The sequence below is a fragment of the Hipposideros armiger genome, unplaced genomic scaffold, assembly GCF_001890085.2.
Source record: "Hipposideros armiger isolate ML-2016 unplaced genomic scaffold, ASM189008v1 scaffold_15, whole genome shotgun sequence".
Lineage (NCBI taxonomy): Eukaryota > Metazoa > Chordata > Mammalia > Chiroptera > Hipposideridae > Hipposideros > Hipposideros armiger.
Genome location: NW_017731365.1, coordinates 686,461 through 711,243, shown reverse-complemented (window position 1 = coordinate 711,243; position 24,783 = coordinate 686,461). Strand labels below are relative to the sequence as shown.

Below are 24,783 nucleotides of genomic sequence, written 5' to 3'. Positions count from 1 at the left end.
AAATTCATAACGAATAATCCCTCTGGTATAAAAAAAAGTTAGCAACATCATTGCAACAAGTTTGCAAACTTGTCAGACCTTGTATAAGTGATATGATATGGTATTTGACTTTCTTTGTCTGACTTTCAGTAAACAATTATTGAATTACTATTTTGTTTAGTCCTCATTCACTACTGAAAGGTGGCATGAGTTTAATGACAATGGTCTCTTAAAATTTATGGAACTTTTAAATTTATAAAGTAGTGATCTGTAAAGCTAGATCGTAAGTTTTATTAGGGCAAGAGCTATTTCTCTTTTAATTTTCTCTATTTCTTGCATGTCTGGCATGTTGCCAGTCCTATGATAACTATTTGTTGAATGAATGTCTTTTATTTTTTCTCAACCGATTTAACAAAAGTCTTTTAAAGTAGTCAGGCAAAGACAATTTCTACCATTTTACAGTTAACACAATTAAGCTTGGAGTGGTAGTGACTTGTCCAAAGGTGTGAAATTATTAAATGGTGCAGTAAGAACTTGCACCCAGACTTCAAGACCAGTATGCTTTCAATAGGACTATTTCTAATTTAGATCTCAAGCCCAATTTTGTTCCATGTTCTTGATTTAAATTTTGTTATCATTCCTTACAGTAAAAAATTATTTGAGATATGTATGAGTGTTCTAATTTTCTGTTTCAGCTGTAAACTTCCTTTTAATGAGTGGTATTATTATCTTGTAATTTCATTTGGAAAATATTTATGAAAGTCAATAGATTAAGTTCAGGAAAATGAAATAGCTTTTTTTCCTCAGTAATACTTCATTTTGGTTGCTCTGTGGTTACATATTTAAATAAGATGGATTAGCCATTTCTTATGCTTAAAACAATTTATTTTTACTCTAAACATTAATATTTATAGAGCATTAATATGTTATTATTTTGACTGTTCCTTTCATCTGCTTTAGTCTTCAGTATTTTTCGGCATTGTTTCAAAGTGATATTTTAGGGACACTAAGATCACACTTGGTGATCCAGTGCTTTCAATCAGGTAATTATTGGATACTCTTGTACACATAAATGCTGTGAGAAAATGATTTTTTTTTAATGTTGTAGATAATACACAGCACCTTGTACAAAGGCACAAAATGTTAAATTAGGAAGAATGACAATTGTTGAGCTGGGTGTTCTTTTGGAGCAATGCCACTCGATACTTTTTCATTTTGGGAGTTAGTTGGCTCCTGGAGCTGTGAAGTTATTTGAGTCTATTGATCTGACCACAAGAGGAAGGCATGGCATTGGCAGTGAGGAGCGGGGAAGTTTGACTGGCAAGAGCCTTGGCTGCATATTTTTCCTGCTGCTTCAGCTGCGTTCTTCTAGTCCTTTCTCAAATTACTCTGTGAATCTACATGATTTTTATGAACTCATTGAATGTGTACTTCGTATAGAACACCACTGGCTTAGATTTATTTAAAAAATATGTTGTCAGGGAGATGAATTTGGAAAAGAGGGAATGATGAGTCAAGTTAGACATAATTCTTGCTGCCTATTCATGCTTCTCTTTTCTGCAAAAACAGATTTTCAGTTATTATACTGAAACATGAGCAATCATGTTCTCATTTTGTTTGGTGCGTTACTATTATTATTATTACTTCTGAACAGAAAGGAATTTTTTATTGAGGCACAATTGACATACTATATTATATTAGTTTCAGGTATACAACTCAATGATTTGATATTAGTATATATTGTGAAATGATCACATTAAGTCTAGTTAACATTGTTACATACATCGTTACAGAATTTTTTCTTGTGATGAGAACTTTTAAGATTTACTCTCTTAGCAATTTTTAAATTATGTAATACAGTATTATTAACTATAGTCACCATGCTATAAATTAACTCCCTATGACCTATTTTATTTATTTATTTATTTATTTGTGACCTACTTATTTTATAACTGGAAGTTTATACCTTTTGACTCCCTTCACCTATTTACCTACCCTCACCCAACCATTGCTTCTGGTAACCACCAATCTGTTCACTGTATCTATGAGATTTCTCATATAAGTGACATCGTACAGTATTTGTCTTTCTTTGACTTATTTCATTATGCCCTTAAAGTCCATCCATGTTGTTGCAAGTGGCAAATTTCCTTCTTATTATGACTAAATAATATTCCACTATATACATATGCCACATTTTCTTTATCCATTTACCTGTTGATAAATACTTAGGTTGTTTCCATGTCTTGGTTATTGTAAATAATGCTGCAATGAACATAGAGGTGCAGATATCTTTTTGGTTTAGTGTTTTCATCTTCAACTAAATACCCAAAAGAGAAATAGCTGGATGATATGGTAGTTCTATTTTTAATTTTGGGGGAACCTCCATACTGTCTTCCATAAAAGTTGCACCAATTTATATTTCTACCAGTGGTGCACAGGGGTTCTCTCTTTGTCATATCCTCGCCAACACTTGTTTCTTATCTTTTTGATAATAGTCATTCTAACAGATGTGAGGTGATATCTCCTTGTGGTTTTGATTTGCATTTCCCTGATGAATACTGATGTTGGGCACCTTTTCATGTACCTCTTTGGTTTCTATGCATTAAATGAAACAGCCACCTCTCTGTCTTGAAGGGTTGGCCTTGTGTAAAAGATGAACCTTATCATTCAACCCTTTCCCTCTTGGTGGTCTCTCAAACCTTTGCTATTGTTCAAACTTCCTGTGTTACCTTTAATAGCTTCTGCTAGTTGAGGGTGTGTCACGACTAGTCAGGGTCCCAAATGGGAGGATTGTAGTCAGCACCTAGATTCAGGTTGATTAGAAGGCAGACCCTTAGGCAGCAGCTTTTAAAGAATGCAAATCCATACAGTCTTCAGGGACTGCTACCATAAGCCCTGCTGGCCACCAGAGCTAGGTTACCTGGAGCTGTCCCCTGGGTGGCAGTTGCATCAGGGCTCCAGACAAGGGTATATTCTCCTTCCTGGGAGATACTGGTGAATTATAGTGAGGTAGAGGGAGAGTGCAAAGATGGTGTCCCCAGTCTGTGTTCCCTAAGGGCATCTCTGTAGCATCTAGATGTGTGCAGGCAGAAGCTGCAAGACAAGCAAGTAACCTCTTTCCCAGAAAGGCTGTGGTCAGTTTCAGTCTGCTGTCTTACAATGCCTTGGGGGTTGTATCCTGCCAAGAACTGTGTCTGTGATTGTTACATTTCCGTGGGACCCAGAAATGCAAACCCCGTGGGCACCAGAGCCAGCCAATCAAGGGAAATCCCTTGGGTTGTACTTACAAAAATCAGGGCAGCAGACAAAAAGGTGGGGTGCCAGGCACATGGAAAAGTTCCCCTCTGAGGGATGCTGGTGCTCTGGAGTGCAGCAGAGGGAGAGCGCCAAGACAGTGCCCACCCTACAGCACTGTCAGGAAAGGTTTGGAGTCAGCTCTTAGATGTGTGTTTAATGAGAAGCCTGCCTCTCAAGCTGTAGTTATGATGATAAGCTAATAGGCCTCTTTCACAGAAAGACTGAGCTCCTAGGTCTGTTGCCTCTTGCTGAACCCCGAGGGTGGTATGTTTCTGAGGACTCTTTCTCTCTTGGTTACAGTCCTAGGCAACCCATGAGCATAAACCCCACTGTTTACCAGAGCACTTTAGAGATGTCCCTGGAAGCAGCCACAAAAATGAGGGCACCAGACAAGGGTCTAAGCTCCTTTCTGGAAGATGCTGGTGAGCTGGAGTGAGACAGACGGAGGGTGCAAAGACTATTCAGTTGCCTCTGCTCCATGAGACTACCTCTCCAAGCCCCTGTAAGTGTGCCAAACAGAAGCCTGTCCCTCAGTCCGAGGCTTATGGACAAGCACATACGTCTCTTTCTGAGACAGATGGGCGGTGTGTGTCAGTCTGCTATCTGTGCAGTGGCCTGGGAATGGTAGTCTGCCAAGAACTGTCTCTCTGATTGTTACAGTTCCATGGGCCCCAGGAAAACATAAGCCTCCCTGTCCTCCAGAGCTAAGCTATCTTGGGGCATCCCTTGGTGGTCGCAAGAAGTCAGTCATCAGACATAAAACCAAGGGCACCAGATGTGTGCAGAAGCTCCTTTTTGAGAGATACTGGTGCCCTAGAATGGGGTAGAGGGAGAATGTGAAGATGGTACCCAGTGGCTGGAGCAAAGCAGAGGGGGAGTGTAAAGATGGCACTCACTGAAAAAAGAAAAAAAGGAAAAAGACAGAGGAAAAAAAGAAAAAGAGAAAAAGAAAACACATGTGTCTACTGACTTTAGGAAGGCAGAGGGAGAGCAGGAAGATGGTACCCACCAGCCACTGTCCCTAGGGAGTATCCCAGCATCAATGCTTTAAAATTATCAGATGAATCTTTTCCACATAAAGCTGGGATACATTTCAAGAGCTGCTTCTGCACTACATCTGAAGGTGGGTGAGTCTTCATTTGCCCTTTCAGAGGCTTTTCTCAGTTTGCTGCAGCCACATGGGACTTGTGGACGTGAGACTCACTGGTCTTCAAAGCCAGGCGTTTGGGGCACTCATCTCTCGGGTGCCGGTCTTAAAAGTTGGGGTACCCGATGTGGGGTACAACCCTTCCCCCCTCAGGGAGATGCTCTGGATTTTGAGTGTCCTCCTGACCGTGGGCTACAGTACCCGTGGTGGGGTATACAGTGAGATTGTGTCTCTGCCTTTATTACCTGCTTCATTGTGGTTTCCCTCTCATTTGTACCTGATGTGAAGAGGTATCTCCGCCAGTTTTTAGAGATTTTTTTCAGAGAAAGTTGTTCCTTATGTAGCTGTAGATTTAGTGTGGCCACTGGAGTTGGTGAGTTCAGGATCTTCCTACATTGCCATCTTGAACTGTACCCTGAACAGAAAGAAATTTGATGAGAAAACACTAGAGTATTTACAATGCTTATTTTTATGGCAAATTTGGGGCTAAGAGATATTGTTTGCATCTTCTCATTCTTGCCTGCCCTGTGATATTTGGTAACATAGTCAAATAGGACAGAATTTCCATTTGTTTCTCAGTTCAGATACCATTTTAATGTTCAGTTTTGACAGGTTTAGAACATACCTAGGTTTGTTTTGGGTTTATATTTATTCATTGGGCTTTGTGTTTTTAGGTTTGAATTTGGTTTGTAATGAGTTAAAAATATTAACACCGGGTAAATTCAATGTTCAACAAATTATTTTAGGGTTCTTGGTTATTTTAAATTACCACTCAAAATTTTGAACAGGTAAAATCCAGGAATATTAAAATCTTCAAGTAATTGTGCTTTTTATCCCAATTTAAATTGAGAGATCATTTATTTTGAGAAATAGTGAATATAATGAAATTACAATGGACTGAGCTAATGTAGAAAATCTCAAGAGGTCTTTTTCAAAGCACAAAAAAATCCTATTGGAATGAAAAATCCTCAAATCAAGTTAACATCAAATATCTTTGAGTAAAATCTAAGCCTCACCCTCACCATTGTCTTATTTTTATCTATTGTGCTTCAGCGTCATCTGCAAGGAAAGATTATTGCTTTTATCCTTTAGCATCTTTAAGTATATATGTGGGTAGATGGGGGTGGAGTATGTTTAAAAGAGATCTAACACAAAGTTACACTACAGATTTTGTATGACCTCTCCTTGACAAGTATTATTTGTTGTTGTAAATGAAAAAAAATTGATTGAAATGAATGAATCATCATAGTTTGGGTATTCTGAGCTATTTAGTATCAATAAATGGAGGATATAAATCCTGATAGCAAAAGCTCAAGCTAAAATCTCCATATTATGCGAACTCTGACCTTTGATGAAAACATCTTGTGACGTTTCACTACTGGATTTTCTCTCTTTCTTCTTTGGCCATGGACATATTACCTGGCAGTATTTGTTCCCATGTTTCTTACTTTGAAGCCTTACAAATGTGTTTACCCCAAAGTTTCTATGTGGAGTTGTATAAAGTTCACAGAGATAAGTGGGAAGAAGAAATATTTAAGAAGTAGAACTAATATTTCTTAGGGAAGAGAAGTGCTTAGAATTAAACAGGTAGATTGGCAAAATAGTTTTTGTTATTAATTATAAATAATAATTATAAATTATTATATTAATTATAAAATATTAATTATAAATAAAATTACTTAAATTGCTTAGAATTTTAGATCTGGTATTATTTTGATCTGAACATAATGAGAAGGAATCAAGGAAGAGCAAGACACATAAATAACAATGTAACATAATAAATAGTTAATATAATGGTCATTACAATTATGTTAAAAGAAATTTGTTTACTGCGCTACAAAAGGAGAAAGTGAGCAGACTTGGGCTATGTTTAAACTGATGGGTAGGATTGCTTCCCATTTAAGGCTCTGAAAATTCTTTCTGTCACTCGAGACCCAACTCAAATTCCCTCATGCCTTCTGTGTGGCCTGAGTCCCTCAATTAGTATCAATGCGTTTTTTCTGTTTCAGCCCATATTACTTTTATCTCTTTTTTGTTCTCTCTTTACTACTTTGCTTGTGCTAGAGTTAATGGTAGAGTAGAAATAGCACTAGTGAGGTAGTAAAAACCCAGTTCAAACTTGGAGTCCCAGTTTACTGACTGGTAGTTTGGGAAGAGAGATAGGGACTCCTGTGGTTCCTGTGAGGATTTAATTGGAGAGCGTAAAGTGCCTGGGAGGGACTGAGCAGGCACTCAGTTGTCAGAGTCTTCTCCATTTCTAAGTTTCAGGTCTAGTTTCCCCGATAGTCTGTAAGTTTGTTTAGCACAGGAAATGTATTTTGTATTCATAGTGCCTTGTGCATAGTAGGTTCTGGAAGATGACTTGTTGAATTTAATTTACTGTCTTGCTGTGCTAAGCTTAGCACTATTATTTCCCATTTCTTTTTCCTCTGTCACCTTGGATTGAGATAAACATGTTGCTTTCATGGAATTAAGGATTTAATTCAGTAGAATGCCATTATAATATGACTTCTTCCATCGAGTTTGAAATAATAAGGGTCAAATCATTTCCTTGGAAACTTAATTATATTCTGTAAAATCCTGTTAGCTTGTCTCATAGCATCATAGTCACAGTGCAGTTCTGGTGTGTTTAAGATGGTGAAGCCTCTGTGTAGAATCCTATCTAATGAAACACAGTGAATGTGGGAAATGAACGACATAAAGAGAGAGCAAATGCTCTCTTGCAAATGATATTACTTGACATTTTCAATCACTAATCGTCCAAAATATGTTCTAATTTACTAAAATAAATCAACAATTCAATTTCTGGTGAGCTCCCTTTGCTTAATTAATTATTGGTAGCAGAACAATATTCTGTGATCCACTGCAATTTGTCTCCTTTGTGTTTATCTAGTATCTGATTTAAAAATGAACAGAAGCATTCTGATTCAGCAGAGCTGATTCCATAATTCATTTGTGTTATAAAGTGGAAATGAATAAGTGTTTGCTGAACATGCTACATACAGTCATCAAAATGTTAGTTTTCCTATCTTCTCAAAAATGTAAGATCTGAGAGAGCTACCTGGCTGAAGTTTGCTGGGTGTATTTTCTACATAGGTGTTTCTACAGAGGCAAGCAGCTATTTTTACATAAATTTGTTTCCATGGTTGGAATGTGAGAGCTCTTTTAATCCTTCCTCATTATGATTTAAAATTATACATTCATTGTACTTTTTTCTTTAAAAGTAGCAGTGTATGCTAAGACAAAGACTTTTTTTATGCAGTATGCTCTTTTGTTGAAATGAGGACTACACAGGCTTTCATTCATGCAATAACATTGGTTGTACTTAGGTTATAGTTTCTAATTCTTCATAATCATTCCCAATTCTATAATCATTGCATCGAAAGGCAATTAGCTAGCATTTGTTGTCTCGGTATTTTGAGTGGGAGAAACTGAAGTTCGGTATCAATGATTTCTCTGTGTTCACCAGTGATGGATTTGAGGAAAAATATGCTGCTATCCTAATGATTTACTTTCTTTTTCAATTTCAGTTTCAAAGGACATTCGAGTCTCTTAAAAATGTTTCCAACAAATCTGACCTCCAGAAAACCTACCAGAAGCTTGGGAAGGAGCTGGAAAACCTGGATTATTTAGCTTTCAAACGCCAGCAGGTAGGAGTCAGAAAGAACCCTTTTTGGTGGAGGTGATGAACACTGTAGGTTTCCCGCTCTCCTACCTGTCAGGTGGGCCTGGGGACACTGATCTTCTCATGTTTAGGGCAGAAATGGGTTGTGCTGTGCTGTGTTGACTTGCCGTGTTCATCCGATTTCCTGCAGCATTCCACATGGTCGTTACTTTTAGACTTTTAGACTTTAGGGTTTTAGATGTATACTTATACCTCTCTTAGAGAAAACTCCTGGTTTGTGATAGTACAACTCCCTCTGACTAAGAATGCCTCAGAGGCATAAAGGGAACCCCTATGATGGCTTGGCAAAATGGCTTTTATATTTGACAGGTGGATATTTGGGAAAAAATAAAATCACTTGAAGGCCAGGAACAGGATGGAGTTGTACAAACCAAAAGTAAGAAAAGGTGTCATGAATATGGCAAAATATGAATCAACCTTTAGTTGTCTTGTTTGAACTCTGAAGATTATTAACAATTTGCTACATGTATAAGGTTGAAGGAAAATATACTTTACACATGCAAATCTTTCCGCCTCCTTGTATAGATCTCAAGATAAATTCAGAGCCAAATAGGCTTCTGTAGGGTTGCTTTTAGAATCAGTGTTTTATAATATTAATATTCATTAAATTCTGTGTGTTTGTGAGATACTGTCGCAGTCGCTAAGCTAGCTACTTTGTCCAAGCTGGATCTTCTCCAGTTTCTTCACAGCCACTAGATGTCAGGGTTGTCAAGCTTTTACTTTGATTGAATGTTTGTTCCCATCAGAACAGCCAGTTAGATGTTTAAATTAGGTTGCATGAAATTTGGGAATGTGCTCAGTGATGGATAGTGTCTAGAAAAATGACTAACTGGCTGACTCGGATGGCCAGGCACCAAGTCCATTACTTAAGAGTCTTTCCTGTTAGTGTGGCAAAAGGTATGACTCTCCTGCCATTGCCAATTTCACAAACTTTGGATCTTTCAGATGGGAGTTTTCAAAGCAGGGCTTCCTATATTTAGTTACACCTCATGAAGTCAACATAGTATAGCCTAGAAATATTGACTTGAAAAGAGAATTGTGTTTAGGTTTTGCTTTATCACAGACATTACATGGGCACTTAACCTTCCCATAGCCCTGTTTTTCTAGGAGGGATATTTATTTTGTAGAATGTCCTGGGGCAAATGTAATATCTCTACACATACTTTAATTTATATAAAAAAGGACACAATATCCATTTAAGCTTTATTTTCCTATTTTTAAATTAGTGAATGGCCTAGGTATTATTAGCACAGGTAACAGAAGCAGTCACTGTTTCTGAGCTGCTGCAGTAAGTTCCCAGATGATGGTGCTTAAAATTCACAACGTGAGTCACTGCTTTGGCCATGCAATGTTGAGTACAGTTTTGTTTCCAAGAGCCATATTTTACTGAGGGGTATTGGAGTTGGCAGCCAGTAGTCACTGTCCTCTCCTCTTATCCTTGCTCATTAGCACATTCTCAGTGATTAGATTCTTACATTAGCTAATTGTGAATTTGGAAAAACGGGAATGCTTCAAGGGCAGAACTCTGGGAGAATGGCATTGAGGACAGATCGGTAAATTGCATGGGTATGGGAGAAAAAGGAGCACATGGGAGGTATACATATACTTATGTATATGTATCTATAAGTTATATACTATTTATTAAACAGCAACGTATGCCACAGAGTGTGAGTAATACATTTATGGATCAGGTAATTAAATGCTGATAACAATATAATAGGATTGGTGTTATGAGCATCATTTTATAGACGAGAAAAGTGTTAAGAGAGTTAAGTAAGTCGCCTAAGGTCACTGGGCTAATAAAACAGAAAGCTGGGCTTCCAATGTAAACCAGCCTGATTCCAAGCCTGGGCTAATCCCTGGTTTCATTCTCAATCTCCCTGCAGGGAGCCAGGTTGCAGGGTAGGAAAGTGAGGAATTGTAGGCATGCAGTATGAAAACAATTTTAGGAGACGCCAGACCCTGGGGAAAAGGAACATTTGAAAGTGTGTACCTGGTGTACGGAACAATGCAATAGTTACCCTTTTCACCCTCACAAAGTAACAAACCCCCTCCCCCATGTATTGCTCTCCCACCCCCGATATCATGCTTATCTATTACAATTCCATTGATTCCATTCCCACTCTCTACTCCATGTCCCGAGACTATATGTATATATAATTATAGTTGACATACAATATTATTCAACATCAGCTTCAGAAATACAGTGCGGTGGTCAGGCCTCTACACCAACTATGAAGTGGTCTCCCCAACAGGATGAGTCCATCTGGCCCCCTAAGAAATATTTACAACATTATTGTTCTGTACACCTGAAACTAACAATAAAAAAAAAGAACTGGCTTGGGACGCCAGAGGGCCCCGGTTCAGATCCCACATATGAGGGCCAGTGACACTGCCCTCCACAGCTAAGATGCTGAACAACAGCTCGACCTGGAGCTGGGCTGCCGTGAGTTGTCGGTGACGGTGTAGGCTGCAGCCCCTGCTGCAGTGGGTTGCCATGGGCTACCGTGTGTAGCCAGAAGCCAGCATGAGCGGCCAGCAGCCTCTGTGAGTGGCCATCCAGAAGCCGGCGACTGATCTGCCTCGCCCGGGAAGAGCGCAATGATGGTGCCAACTTGGGCCAGTGAAGCAACGTCCTCCACAACTAGACTGAAGAACAAAACGACAGCAACTTGTCTGTTCCCCTTCCCCCAATTCCCCAGCACTGTTCCCATCACCCAATTCCCCAATAAAAATCTTAAAAAAAAAAAAAGTGTGTACCCAGTGAGAGGCAAAAGACAGGGATGGTTCTCTCTCTCTCTCTCTCTCTCTCTCTCTCTCTCTCTCTCTCTCTCTGGTTATTCAATACGTACAAAAACACAAAAGGACTTTTCAAAGAATATCTTGAGAAAGCTAAGAAAATGTGTAAACCTTGATCTTCACAATTTTCTTAGTGTTATGTCTAGCAACCTTAGTTCTAGTGAAATTTATTCATACAGAGCAACTTTTTAAACTCAAAGGGATAAATCCTTATGAAATGGACTTGCCTGTACACATAACATACTGTCTGCCTTTGTCTTACTAGACTCCACCCTTCCCTATACCTCAGTGATCTTTTTTTTTTCTACCCAGAAAAGATGAAAAGGGAACTGGAGGAAAGTGGTCACAAACATAAGGATGGTAGAAAGAAAAAAGTCAGGGACCAAAGAATGATGGGCAAAGAGGAAAAGGACTTATAAGGATAAGATAGGAGTGATACAGTGAGGGAAATTAGACTGTATTTGGTTTTATACTGTATGTGTTTAGTAAGTTAAAACATTGATTTTTTTTTGAAGAATAAAAAACAAAATCTTAAACTAGCAAAAGGGAGAAAAGGAGGATACAGAAAGACATAGCGAACGAGGGAGATGGCAGGGAAGAGCGAAGACAAGTTTTGTTCGCTTCCCATTTTGCTTCCGGATGTAGCAAAGCTCCTAGAAGTTTGTATTGTAATATTAACCAATTTCTTCTGTATCAAGACAACAGGTGAGTTTCCTGGATGGGCAGGGTTCAGGGAGTCAGAACATTAACTCTCCCTGACTGGTAGGATTTGCCTTTTTATCTCCTATCCTACTCCTTTAAAGCGCCCCCAAACCTGTTAATTACACACTAGTAAGCTTCTCCTATTGTAAAACATACAGAAAACATTCTGTAAAATGACAATTCAACAAGAAAGTTTCTGTCTTGTAAAGCAGGATTCTTCGTACCAGAAAATTAGTCATGGTTTGTTTCCCTGGTCCAGCCATGTTTATCATTCCTTGTGGTGACAGAACATAGTCTCCATAAGGACAGGGCCACATCTGTCACCTTCGATGCTGTATTCTCTGCAGTGCTCACAACAGTATCTGACTCATGGCAGATGCTCAATAAATACTTCTTGGTGCTGTTGTTGCTATGAACAAGAAAGCATGCAAAATTCTGGCTTCAGATTACAGGCAATTAAATTGATGTGTTTTACTACACTTTTAAAATTTAGGAGGGTATTAACCCTATGGCTTCATGGATGCCAAAGGTTGACAGGTTGCCCCTTGCCTTGTGTATTATTTAGGTTTTCGCCTAGCTTTTCTTTTGCCATCATTTCTTTAAACAAACACAAAATATCAATGGTACCTTAACTATCAGTTATGGATGTCTAGTGAGTTGGTGATAATTGTTATCTTGGACTCATTCATTGAATTTTATTTTCTGTCCCTTTCTATGATATTTTAAACATCATTTTGAGAGGTTTCTTTCCCTGAACTAGGTAGGTACCTGGAGTATTTTGTTCTATTCTTGTACCTTGGGTTTGGGGGTTATTGTGCTTTCTAAGTGTGAGCTTATTTCTTTTCTTTCTGTTTTTCTTTTTTTAAGAGTAAGTGCTTACACTTCAGCTATTCCTTGGGCTATTTTTAGGTTGGGGCACAAGCATCTCTCCATTTTCCTATTGTCAAGAAAGACTAATGTTGAAAATAGCCTTGGACGGAAAAGGTGAGGGGAGGCCATGACAGATGAGGTGGTGGATTTCCCAGGATGAATCAGCTTGAAGTGAATGGATGACAAGGCAAGATTAACGGGATAATCTAGAGATTTTTTTTCAGTTTTTACTATCTGGAGATGCAGTCTTAGAGTTTATCTGTTTGGGTTTTATTCTCCTGGTTGACGTTACATAGCAATGGTGATAGCAAGCTTCAGCTATTATATAGAGCTCAGATTTATGTAATAATTTGAGATGTTATAAATCAAGAGATTTACTTGGGGGCTTTGTATGGAATAAAATAAAATAAAGTTTGATTATCTGGACTCTAATTTAATTCCTTCCTCTCTTTTTCTACCCTTAAGACTTAAAATAGTATTGTAAGACACATCCCTTTTCCAGAAGTTTCTGAAGTTTTTTTATGTAACTTATAATTGATATTTTTGAGTCAAATATTATGCAGACTAAGGCACATTTACACATTGATGTGAAGGTACATGAAATTAAGATATTGTACTTCAGATACATATCCGTGTTTGAACACATACCCCGATCTTTTTCATGTCTCCCTGATCATGGCTTGCTATTCTTGCTTTCTGGCCTTTTCACAAAGTTTATATAACTTGGTATTTAGAATATCTAGCCCCTTTCTATTTACTTATTTAACTACTAATCATTCATTAAAGTCAAACGAAAGTCTAGCCTCCTCCATGATTCTTTATCCTATGACTTCTCGTCAATATGTAAACTCTTCCTTCTTAGGTTTTAGCTATGTCATACAATTTAGCATCTGATTGATCATGTACCCATTGAGGATCCATGTAATGCAGGTTAGAGTGTAGGCTTTCTAGTCAGCCAAATCTTGTGACACTATTTGTACTGCCTCGGGCACTCTAATTTCTTCTTTTAAAATGTTAGGAAAATAACATCTAGCTTGTAGCCTATTTTGACAAACCAATATATAAAGTAGAGAGTACCTATATGCCTAAGTACTTTAAAAGACATAAAGGAATCAGTATGCAAAGGACTTAGCACAGTGCCTGGCATGTTACTAGTATAAGTGGTAGCTGTTGTAATGTTTTTGTATTTTTCTCATAAGTCATCTTCCTAACTGGTTTATAAGTTCCATAAGGACAAGTTCTCTATTTTGTTTACTTTTATACTGCACATAGAGTCCAGCACCGTTCTGAACATGTTGGATGGAATGTTTTTGAACATACGTAATTGAGGATTGGTGATCTGACACACACACACACACACACAAACATGTTGATACCTTTTGAAGGAGTTGTAGCAGTATTTGGTTCTAATGTGTTTCTAAGGCGGTGTCTCTTGATGTGCAGTGAAATTAAGGTCCTGAGTATTGTCCCATGGCAATCTGTGGTGGAAATAGGGTCCTAGACTCAATGTTCTGGCTAAATCCTAACTCATGTTATAATTACATCCTGTGTACTTACACATTCCCTTCCGTTCGGGATGGTATCATACAGTCCAATATTGTTCTGTCTTTAGTGATGATGTTCAGGAGCAAGCAGCTGCTTTTTTCTTCTACTGAGCTGAGTGGTTAACCCCTTTAGATAACTCCAAAACCAGAAAGGTACACGATACCTTGTAAGATAGGAATTACATTTAAAATGATCCCTTATCAATGAATAAAAACAGAAATAAATTAGATGAAATTTATTTAGTGAGAAGGGCTACAGGTTAACACCCTTGCATTGAAAATAAAATTCCAGATGGATAATAACTGACCACTTAGAGAGCAATTTTAGGCTTACCCTGAACTTAAGAACTCTGAGGACATAAGACAATGCAGGGCTCCTGTGAAAACAATGCTTAGCGAAACAAAAATAAATAGTGTTAAGCTTGTTGTTGTTCTATAGCATATAGAGACGAGGAAGTTGATGAATTCCAGTAATAGTCTTCAAACATGTAAAGACGTAAAGACGTATAGCAATAAAAATGTTATAGATCATCTAGGATATGGGGATATGCAATGATATTGCACTGGGTGTTGCTTATCTGTAAGGACAGTATACAATAGAACTATTTTCCCATTTACATTAACAATAAAAATGGAACTTGTAAATATACTTTACTTAAGATCTTTGAAAATAAAATATATACTTGTATGCCTCTGGGATTGTTTAGAGGCAGTCTAAGGAAGAGTGTAATTGGGGGCTGGACTGAATGAACACTAAAGGGAGGTGGTAAGTGTCTAGAACAGTGGTTCTGTAAGCAATAGGTCTACTTCAATGGCCTTTGTTAGATGAAATATGTTAATAGCTCAGTTGGGAGAGGGTCCTTCCTTTCTTTGTTCTGTAATTAATCCAAGTCTCTTAAAAGAGGCTTGATTGAATTATTCCTTTTAAGAGTAACGGAACCCAAGATTGCTATATCAAAATATTCATGTCTGAGATGGTATTCTGTTTTTTATTTGTCCAATCAAGTAAAATGATTATTTATGTAATTTATAAAACAGTTTCTGAAGATCCCAAAGTATTTCAGACATGATTTAAAAATTCATTAAGCGGTTTCCTGGGCAAGAAAAAACTAAACGAGTTCATCACCACCAAACCTGAATTATAAGGAATCTTAGAGGGACTTCTTTAAGCTGAAAAAGAAAGATAAAATAATACAAGTAATAAAATGGCAATAACTACATGTCTATCAACAATTACTTTTAATGTAAATGGATTAAATACTCTAATCAAAAGATAGGTGGCTGCATGGATGAGAAAACAAGACCCTTACATATATTGCCTACATGAGACTCACTTCAGATTGAAAGACACACACAGACTGAGAGTAAAGGGATGGGAAAACAATATTTCATGTGAATGGAAACAAACAAACAAACAAACAAACAAACAAACAAACAAACAATAAGCTGGGGTAAGATACTTATACCAGACAAATCAGACTTTAAAACAAACGCTGTAACAAGAGACAAAGAAGGACCCAGTAACCCCACTTCTGGGTATTTATCCAAAGAAATCCAAATGTTACTTTGAGGGGACCTGTGCATCCATATGTTCATTGCAGCGTTGTTTACAGTGGCCAAGATTTGGAGGCAGCCTTGGTATCCGTCTATGGGAGAATGGAGAAAGAGGAGGTGGTACTTATATACAGTGGAATATTGCTTGGTTAGGGAAGGGAATGGGTTCTTGCGATCTGCAGCATGAATGGCCTGGAGGGTATTGTGCTGAGTGGAGTATGTCAGACAGTGAAAGACAGATGCAATGTGATTTTGCTTATATGTAGAATCTAAAAAAACAAAACAAAACAAAACAAAAACAAACTCATAGATACAGAGACCATTATGATGGTTTACATCAATAGAAAGGAGGGTGGTTGGGGGAGGGTGAAAAGGGGAAGGAATTAAGAAGTACAAATTGGTTGTAGTATAAGGAATATATATATATAGTCAAAAATATTGTAATAACTATATATGGTGTCAGAAGGGTAGTAGGTTTATTGGGGTGAAAGATGGAAGGATGTTTGGGGGCAGGGTGAAAAAAGTGAGGGATTGAGAAGTACAAGTAGGTAGTTACAAAATAGTCATGATGTAAAGTAAGCCATAGGGGATATAGACAACAATAACATAATAACTACATAGAGTGCCAAGTAGGTACTAGACTAGTCAGGGGGATCACTTCTTAAATTATATAAATGTCTAACCACTATGCTGTACTACTGAAATTAATATAAAATAATATTGAATGTCAAATGTAATTGAAAAAATAAAAAGGGGAGAAAAAGGTGAAGGAAGATAAGAGGTTCAAATTTCCAGGTATAAAACAAAAAAGTCACAGGGATGTAAGATACAGTATAGGAAATATAGTCAATAATATTGTGATAGCGTGGTGTAGTGTCAGATGGTTGCTGGACTTATGGTGATCACTTCTTTGGGTATGTAAATGTTGAGTAACTATTGTGTACAGCTGAAACTAATACAATATTGTATGCCAGTTATATTTTAATAAAACTCTTTAAAAAAGAGCAGGTTACCCCTATGGGCACTGACATTAAATCTCATTGTGGACCCTCTGAGAACCATGTGAAACATGCTTCACATTCATCCCACTGGTAGATGGAAAAGCTGTAGTACGTATTTCGTTCCCTAACTTCTGTCCCCATTGGACAAAGCTCTCTCTCCCCAATCCGGGTTATCACTGTGCGTGGCAAGCTCCTGTGGTGCCAGAGAAATCTCTCAGGCAGTGAAGCAGAGAGATGCAGATGCTTAAGATGCAAAGTGATCAGTGTTCCAGAAACTCCCTACCCCAGGTGCAGGTAGCTCAAAGCTGGGTATGTAATAATATGGGAAGGGACATTAAGAAGATCTATTACAGTGTGATGCCAGATGGGTGGGTACTGGACTTATCATGGGATCCCTTGGTAAATTATATAAATGTCTAACCACTATACTGTACACCAGAAACTAATATAAAATATTAAATGTCAACTGTAATTGAAAAATAAAAAATAAAAAATAATTCATTGCACAGGTATAAAAATTAATTATAAGATAGGGTGCTAGAGCGAAATGCAAACCAATCCAAACATGCTTTCTTTATCCACATATACATGCAATTCCATTTTTATTCAATTGTACACAGTTGTTCATCTCAAAGGAAAAAAAGAAGTGGCATTACATTAGTTCTGTTTTCTGATGTAGAGAGTTGGTGTGGTGAGAGAGAGGAAGAGGGAAAAGGTTGGATATATCACTCATTACTCAAGGTCATTCTGAGTCAGCAGCAGATTTAGAATTAATATTCACATTTCCTAATTTCTAGCTTATCGCAGTAGCTATCCAACCATTTGACTACTTCATAAATTGCAGATCTTTATAGGGTGATTTCTTTTTCTATAGTTATAGTCTGAAGTAAAAAAACCATATGGATTTTTCTGTAAGAACTTCACCCATTATTTAATATCAAATGATTAAAATGATCCATACTATTTACTTTTTCTCCTTCCAAAATTTTATTTCCACATTGGATATTGTTAATGGTCATGACAGTAGGTGTCTTCCATTAAATTAATAAAGTAAAAACATCAGAGACATCTTTTAAGTTCTAAGGTTTGCCATTCTATTTCCATCTTTTGTCTCTAAGGTTGTTTATTGGTGGCACTTAGGTAGAAAGCTGTTGAATCAAGTACATACTAGCTGATTTTCAAGCACCAGAAAAGATTTGTTTATTTTTTACAAGGTTGTTTCTTATAGAGTTTGCCTTGTGGGCAGCTTATAGCTACTTTATAGTGGAGAATGCTTATTAAAATAGTTATTACTTTGTTATGAGTTTTCAAAATTTACAATGCTGATAAGAGTTTTAGAGGTGGTAAAAAATTAGTGTTTATATCAATGTGGCACTTATGCATGTCTTATATGGACACACCTAAGTCTATAAGGTTGACAATAAAAGTTGTTATTGATGAGAAAGTAAAGTCCTAAAAGAGCTAACTCTGAAAATACCTTCTCTAATCTATGCATGGAAAGAGGATGACTTTTCACTGCTAACAGTATGACTCTGGTGGCTTAAGACGCAAGCTAAAAACATGTACAAGAATCAGAGAACTTTAAACTAAGGAGTCTTTAGAATTTTTCTAACTCAAGCATTATATTTTAGAAATGAGAAAAATGAGGCCCAAGAAGACTCTAGTCCTTTATCACAAATTTTATAGTCTATTTTGATGTTTTTCTGTCTTGTGGGGAGACATGTTTCTTCATGTATATGTGTATGTGTATATATATGTATATATACACATATATATGTATATATTAAATTACATATTTAAGCAGTTGTAGAAGTTATCTTTTGCATATATTTGTCATAAGATGAAAGAGAATAGATTGAATAGGAGAGAAGCTGCATCTAAGGGACAAGGAGCTGAAGAAGAATAAGAATGTAGTATTTTAGCACAATCGGTAACCACAAGATTGCCACGGGGATACAAAAGACAGTTTGGAGAATATAATCAATGATGTAAAGATTTTGTAGGATATCAGATGGATACTTGTCTTATTAGGGAGACCACTTCATGGACAGCATAGGTACCTGACCACGGCATGGCAGTGTACACCTGAAGCTGAAGCTGAATAATAATGAATGTTAACTATAATTTTATATATATATATATATATATATATATATATATATATATGTTCACAGAATGTGGGGCACAGCATAAGAAATAGAGACAGTGGAGTTGTAACAGCTATATATGATGTCAGAGGGGTAGTAGATTGGGGGAGGGGGGTTATCACTTTGTGAGGAGTGTAAATGTCAAACTAGTACATTGTTTTGTACACCTGAAACTAATAAAAAAAAGAAACCAATAAAAATATCATCTTCAGGTTCCATCTAGCTTGAAGAGCCTGGGGAAAAAAAAAGAAGTAGTATTTTAGCCCTGCAGTGTCCACTGTGACTTGGCCGAACTGACCATGGGACCAGCTGGTATTGACTCGGCAGCATTTGTTTCAGAAAAACAAGCTCCGTCACATTCTATAAAACTGATGAAAATTGTTAATCTCGAACATGTTCTTGTTAGCTTTGTGTATCTAAGCTGTGCATTTCTACCTGCATGCACAATCAGAAAACATCACAATGACGGTTGCTGTGTCCTTGTCAGGCAAAAAGATTACAGCTCCAGCTCTCTGTGTTAATAGCAGCGCCTACAGCGCTGCTGGCTAACATTCAAAGGAAGTGTTGATGCTGCTTATATGGGGCCAACAGTTCTGCTGAGAGCTTGAGCCTTTAACATGCGAACACCCATCATGCAGCCTGTTATAGATGTTAGGGGCTGATTGCCGGAGGGCTGATTTAATATGTAATGAGAAATTCATTTAATTTCTTTTTTTAAAAAAGCATATTCATTTTTGTTCTCTAAAATGCCACATTTGGACAGTTTCAAGTTTGCTCTTTAGGAAGAATCCAATCAGCATTTACAGTATTTCTCATGTTCCAAATGTGACAGCAGTAGAAACACATGCCAACAGTCATCTAGCTGAGGGGCAATTTACTACCAGAAGGTGGAGCTGCATTGCTGGCTTGCTCCCCGTTTTGTTTCAGTGATTTAGAGGGTATGTGTATGTATAGGTTTTCATCTAATTAATATTCTTCAGAGTCATATTACATTTTCGTTGAGATATCTGAATTTTTTACAATGTAAATAGCTTTTCTTCCTTCTATGGGCAGCTGATACTTGTATTCATTGACCAAATTAACTGTAATTTTGCTTAATATTTTTAGTATCACTTATAGGGTTTTAACAAGATGCTACAATATCAACCTGCAATGTACATTGCATTCCTTTAACTGTATTTTTATGAATCTAATTTTTTTCTATTGTAGCATATGGCATTAGTACATGTTAATATTCTCTGTATAAATGCTGCTCATGTTATTATAGCATCTGTTCATGCCATAGTTAAGTATTTATCATCTACTCCATTATAAAACCTTTGTTCCAAATGAGCTGTATGAGCCTATTAAATATATACACAATTAAGTAGGTAATGATCTGTGGCTGCATCCACACAGCATCAACAGCTGACCTGTAGGTGGTTTTCAAAGTGTGGTGCTGATTGTTGATAGGAGGCATTTAGATTATTGGATGAAACTGTTTTGATTATTTCCAGGGTATTTTTTTTGTACTCTGAATTTAATTTAAGTTACATATTTTCTTTAAACCTTACTATTTGCTTAATGAAGAAATTATCATATTTTCTCACTCTGATTTAGATACTGGTACTTATCTCTACTGTGCTAAGCTCTCCATCCAAACACTGGGTGTTACTGAAGCCTTTGTTGGAACTTGCATTGGTGCAGAATGAAATGGTCACCACATGTTTCATCGCTGATAGTTACAAATTTATGTCTTCATCCTAAATTTATATTTGTAAAAGTTAAAGATAATTGAATTTTGGTCATTTCCCCAGCTTCAATGCTGGAGTCATTCAGTGTAGTTAGGATACTTTTGACAATTTCGATATTGACAATCATCACTTGTGAATTTTGCGAAACTAAATATGGTAAATTACTGTGGTAAATCTCCAAGTTTTGGGGTTTCTTTGTCAGCTTTTGAGTCTAAGTCCAAGGTTCATTTTCTCAAGGTAAAGATATCACTTCTCTCATTGGGTCAGTGTAGTAAGTCCTGGGGGTGTGATACAGTGTCACGTGGATAAAGAGAAATGTTGGTAAGCAGCAGTATGCATTTGTTAGGAAAACATTGGACAGAAAGTTTTAGCTTGCCTCTTGCTCATTCTAATAAAAACATGTTTATACTATATAGTAGGAGTAGACACACGTAAGGCCAAATTCATTTAATAATTGGGAAATGATATTTATTTTACTTAGGATATGGGAAGCATTAGGTCTGAGGACGAATTTGAAGGAAATGACTTAAGTGTACCTGAATTTTGTTTTAAACATAGAAGAAATGATCTTTTTGGAATATCTTTGAAATTTATCAGGAAACTTTTTTTTTTCCTTAAAAAAGTGGGAATACAGAATCTCTGGCTTAGGATACTTAAGACACTCGAGCTTGTTTTATGCTAAAATAATGGACTAGAATTGGATCCATGAAAAAGAAAATAGAATTATGCCAGAAGTAGGGTGTTTATGAAGTGAAGGAAACTTAAATTAGATTCTGTATTAAGTGATGTGTAAGAAAATTAGCACTCAGAAACATGTGGTGCTCATGAGTAACTTGTATCAATGGCTGTGCATTTTCTTCTCGAAACCTGTAGCCCTGCAGACATAGAGAATATCTTGCCATCTTTGTTACTCCATATTTTTAAGAGCTTTTGGAATGGTTTATATCTTACCCTTGATGCAAGAACTGTTTGTGCACACTGCTGCTATAGAAAGCTAGTGGTTTTAATGTCACTAGGATATCATTATAAAGAAAACTGAAGATGAAAATTTTCAAGAATGTTAGTGTAAATGGAATAGATGTTATCATTCTATGTTTTTAAGGTCTTTTTGTACATGGTTCTATATGAGACCTCAGGTCAGTGAACACACTCGAAGATCAAGCTCTTAGAGTTAACTAAAAAAAGTGTTGGTGATACTGAAGACCATGGGTAATTGTCAGGATTTTTAGGATAAATAAATGAGACTGGTAACTTATTTGTATGAAATCTGCAATTAAAGCATATTTAGTTTAAAAGCCAATAATCAAAAAGAGCAATCACTTAGGGTAATAACAAAAAAAATAGTTAAGATTGATATATAGCATATTGAAGGTGAAGGACATATATTCCCTAGGAGTCCTCTGACAATAATAAGTGTGAGGAGTTATAGACACCAGAAACAATATATAGTTTACAATTATTAATGAAAAATATGATCAACATTTCTTATTTGCTACATTTCATTGGGACTGTATTCCAAATTTGGTAGAATTTGGACAGTGCTAAGAACTCATTTCACTGCATCATGTCATAAGCAATTAAAAATTTCTTCATAACAGATAACCATGTTCCCAAAACCTGAACTCATTTCATATCTTGTCACCTATATGAATATTTTTCTTAACGTAACCATACTCTAACAATTTGCCTTATAAAAGGTTCTCTTGGGTCAGGGCTAGAGTAAACAATAGCGAGTGAGAACCTCCTGTTGAAAAGGATACTCAAAATTATTATGCAGCAATTTAGGAAGTTTGGAATTTTTAAGGCAAATGCATTAAAAATAATCCTGAGATAATGTATTAAATCATATAAAAACCTGGAATTTGGCTTCAGTTAAGGCCAAAAGTACTTTACTATTTTTTCAAACTTATTTTTCTCTTCAGCACTAACACAAGCCAAGACAATCCCCACCAGTGTTTGAGGCTAGTCTGCTGAAAATAAAAGGCATATATGGTCTGTCACACAGTAAGATAAAAGCTGTGTTCTTTATGCATGGAACCATTTTCTACTAGAAGGAGTTGTGAAAAAAATAATAGAATTATAAGGAAAGTGAGTTTATGGAAAGAAGATAGACTCTTCCCAGCATTATATATTATAAATACGACTTTCTACTATGGTGCTCTGATACAAGAAACATACTATGCAACATTTTCCTTTAATAAAGAAAAAAATATGTGATGATTATTGACATAATAATGGAGAGACTCCTAGTACACATACATGTCCATTTACAGATCATTGACAGAGAAGTTGGAATGTTAGGAGGTGGTGCCTATCGGACATTCTTTAGTAATGAAGATTTTCTGTCTCTGAAGCTGTGCCTACTGTACAGGTTAGGTCTTAACTTATTTAATTCTTGCAATAATTGTGTGATGGAAATGTTATTATAGTGTTATGACCTGGGCCTTGAAATGATGGGTGAGAGCAGATTATATTTTGATAATGTCCCATAAGGCCAGCCCTGTTGGTCCTAGTTACTACTCCCACTATGTTCTCCCAATTTCTTGTGACGATGACTAAAATGCTTAATATGCAGGCAGAGGGATTGTCTGGAGGTAGTGCCAATGACACAGTGTTTAACAAGGAGAGGTGTGGACGAGGACATTGTAACCATAAGAGGAAAGTGAGTTCTATTAATAGCTAGAGAACCAGTAGTCTAGAAGGCACATGGCCACTGCTAAACAAATGTTAAGAAGGGAGATTTATAAGAGTTAGAATTCATGGTAATGTAGAATTGAGGTACTTTCTTAGGAGCAAAATGTAAGTGTGTGGCATAATTTTATGTTTAGATATTATGTTTTTTTTTTCTATTTGTTCTCTCTTGGACCACCCACACTGGAGGAAAGACTCAAATCAGGCCTAGATAATAAAAAATGGCCAATTTTTCCTTTTTTTCCTTTTTAAAAATATTTTATTGGGGAAGGGGAACAGCGTTGGGGAATCAGGGAAGGGGAACAGACAAGTTGCTGTCCTTTTGTTCTTCAGCCTCATTGTGGAGGACGTCGCTTCACTGGCCCATGTTGGTGTTATCATTGCACTCTTCCAGGGTGAGGCAGTTGCTCACCGGCCATTGGACAGCTGCTCATGGTAGCTCACAGCAGCCCACTGCAGCCCCACTGCAGCCCCACTTCAGCCTATGCCTTCACCGGCGACTCACGGTAGCCCAGCTCCAGGTTGAGCTGTTGTTCACCATCCTAGCTGTAGAGGGCGCAGCGTCATTGGCCCTCATGTGGGATCCGAACCGGGGTCCTGCTGCTCAGAGCTGGTGTCCCAAGCCAACTTTTAACCAACGTGCCACTAGGCCAGCCCCAAAACGGCCAATTCTTGATATCTTGCAAGGAGGCACCAGTAGACATGACCAGGGTATTCTTTCCCCTCTTCACTGCCACCCCGGGTAATATCCTCCAAGCTGGAGGAAGAAGGAGAGGTGGAGGGGACTGGAGCCATTAGGCATTGTTCTTGTTCCTATCTCCTACCACTGTCTGCCCCTACTCCCCCATTCCCCCAGGGTAGGAGACGTGGTGAAACTTACTCTACTGGAGTTTGAGGACTCTGAGATGACCAGTGAATCTGGACCTCTGAAAGTAGAAAGGTTTGTAGGGATCTTAAGGGCAGAGTGAGTGTTTTCTGCCATCTTGTCAGTTAGAATAAAAATTATTATTTTTTTTAGTTCTGAAACAGTACAGAAGGGCATCAGAAAATTTCCTTGGGATTAGAGTGTGGTGCAGAAATCATGTGAGAGAGGAGGTCAGAGAGCTTGGTCAGGTGGAGGAAACAAAGAAAGCAGATAGAAGAGGAATGGGTGAGGGTATAACTGACTTCGGGGATCACCAGTGCTGCAGGGTGTGGTGGGAACTGAGAGAGCCATAGGCTGTCTGTTTGCCATGTGAGTGAATACCCTCAGTGCTGAAGACCAGGTGAGAGGAGCCGCATCAGGAGCAGGAGGAGGCCAGGGAAGGACCAAGGCAGATCCAGATGGATGTATAGATGTCTGTCTTCCCAGCTGTTCTGGATTCATAGCTGCATGGACCCTTCTGGGACATAGACTCATCTTCCGGGAGAAGAATCAGGTGAAAAATCTGAGAGGGGGATTTAAACCTGAATGTGATTGAATTATAAACCTAAACAGACTGAGAAATCACTGAATGGGGCTGAGTTTACTTGAAAGGGATTTGATTAAATTTCTGCCCTGAGCAAAACTGGGTTTGGAATAAAAAAAATTAATTTTATTATAGAGAAGAAAGCTATTTTATTTGTCAATTATACCTCAATAAAGCTGAAAAAAA

The 24,783-nt window shown here is 37.4% G+C and overlaps 1 protein-coding gene across 1 annotated transcript in view; it reads left to right on the top strand.

Annotated features, from left to right (window-relative positions):
* The window catches only part of CTNNA3 (catenin alpha 3), a 772,514-nt gene that overhangs the window by 113,249 nt on the left and 634,482 nt on the right, over positions 1-24,783 (top strand). Inside the window, exon 5 of the mRNA XM_019624456.1 lies at positions 7,954-8,073. Coding sequence (XP_019480001.1) covers positions 7,954-8,073 — 120 coding nt within the window. The remainder of the gene's footprint in view (positions 1-7,953; positions 8,074-24,783) is intronic.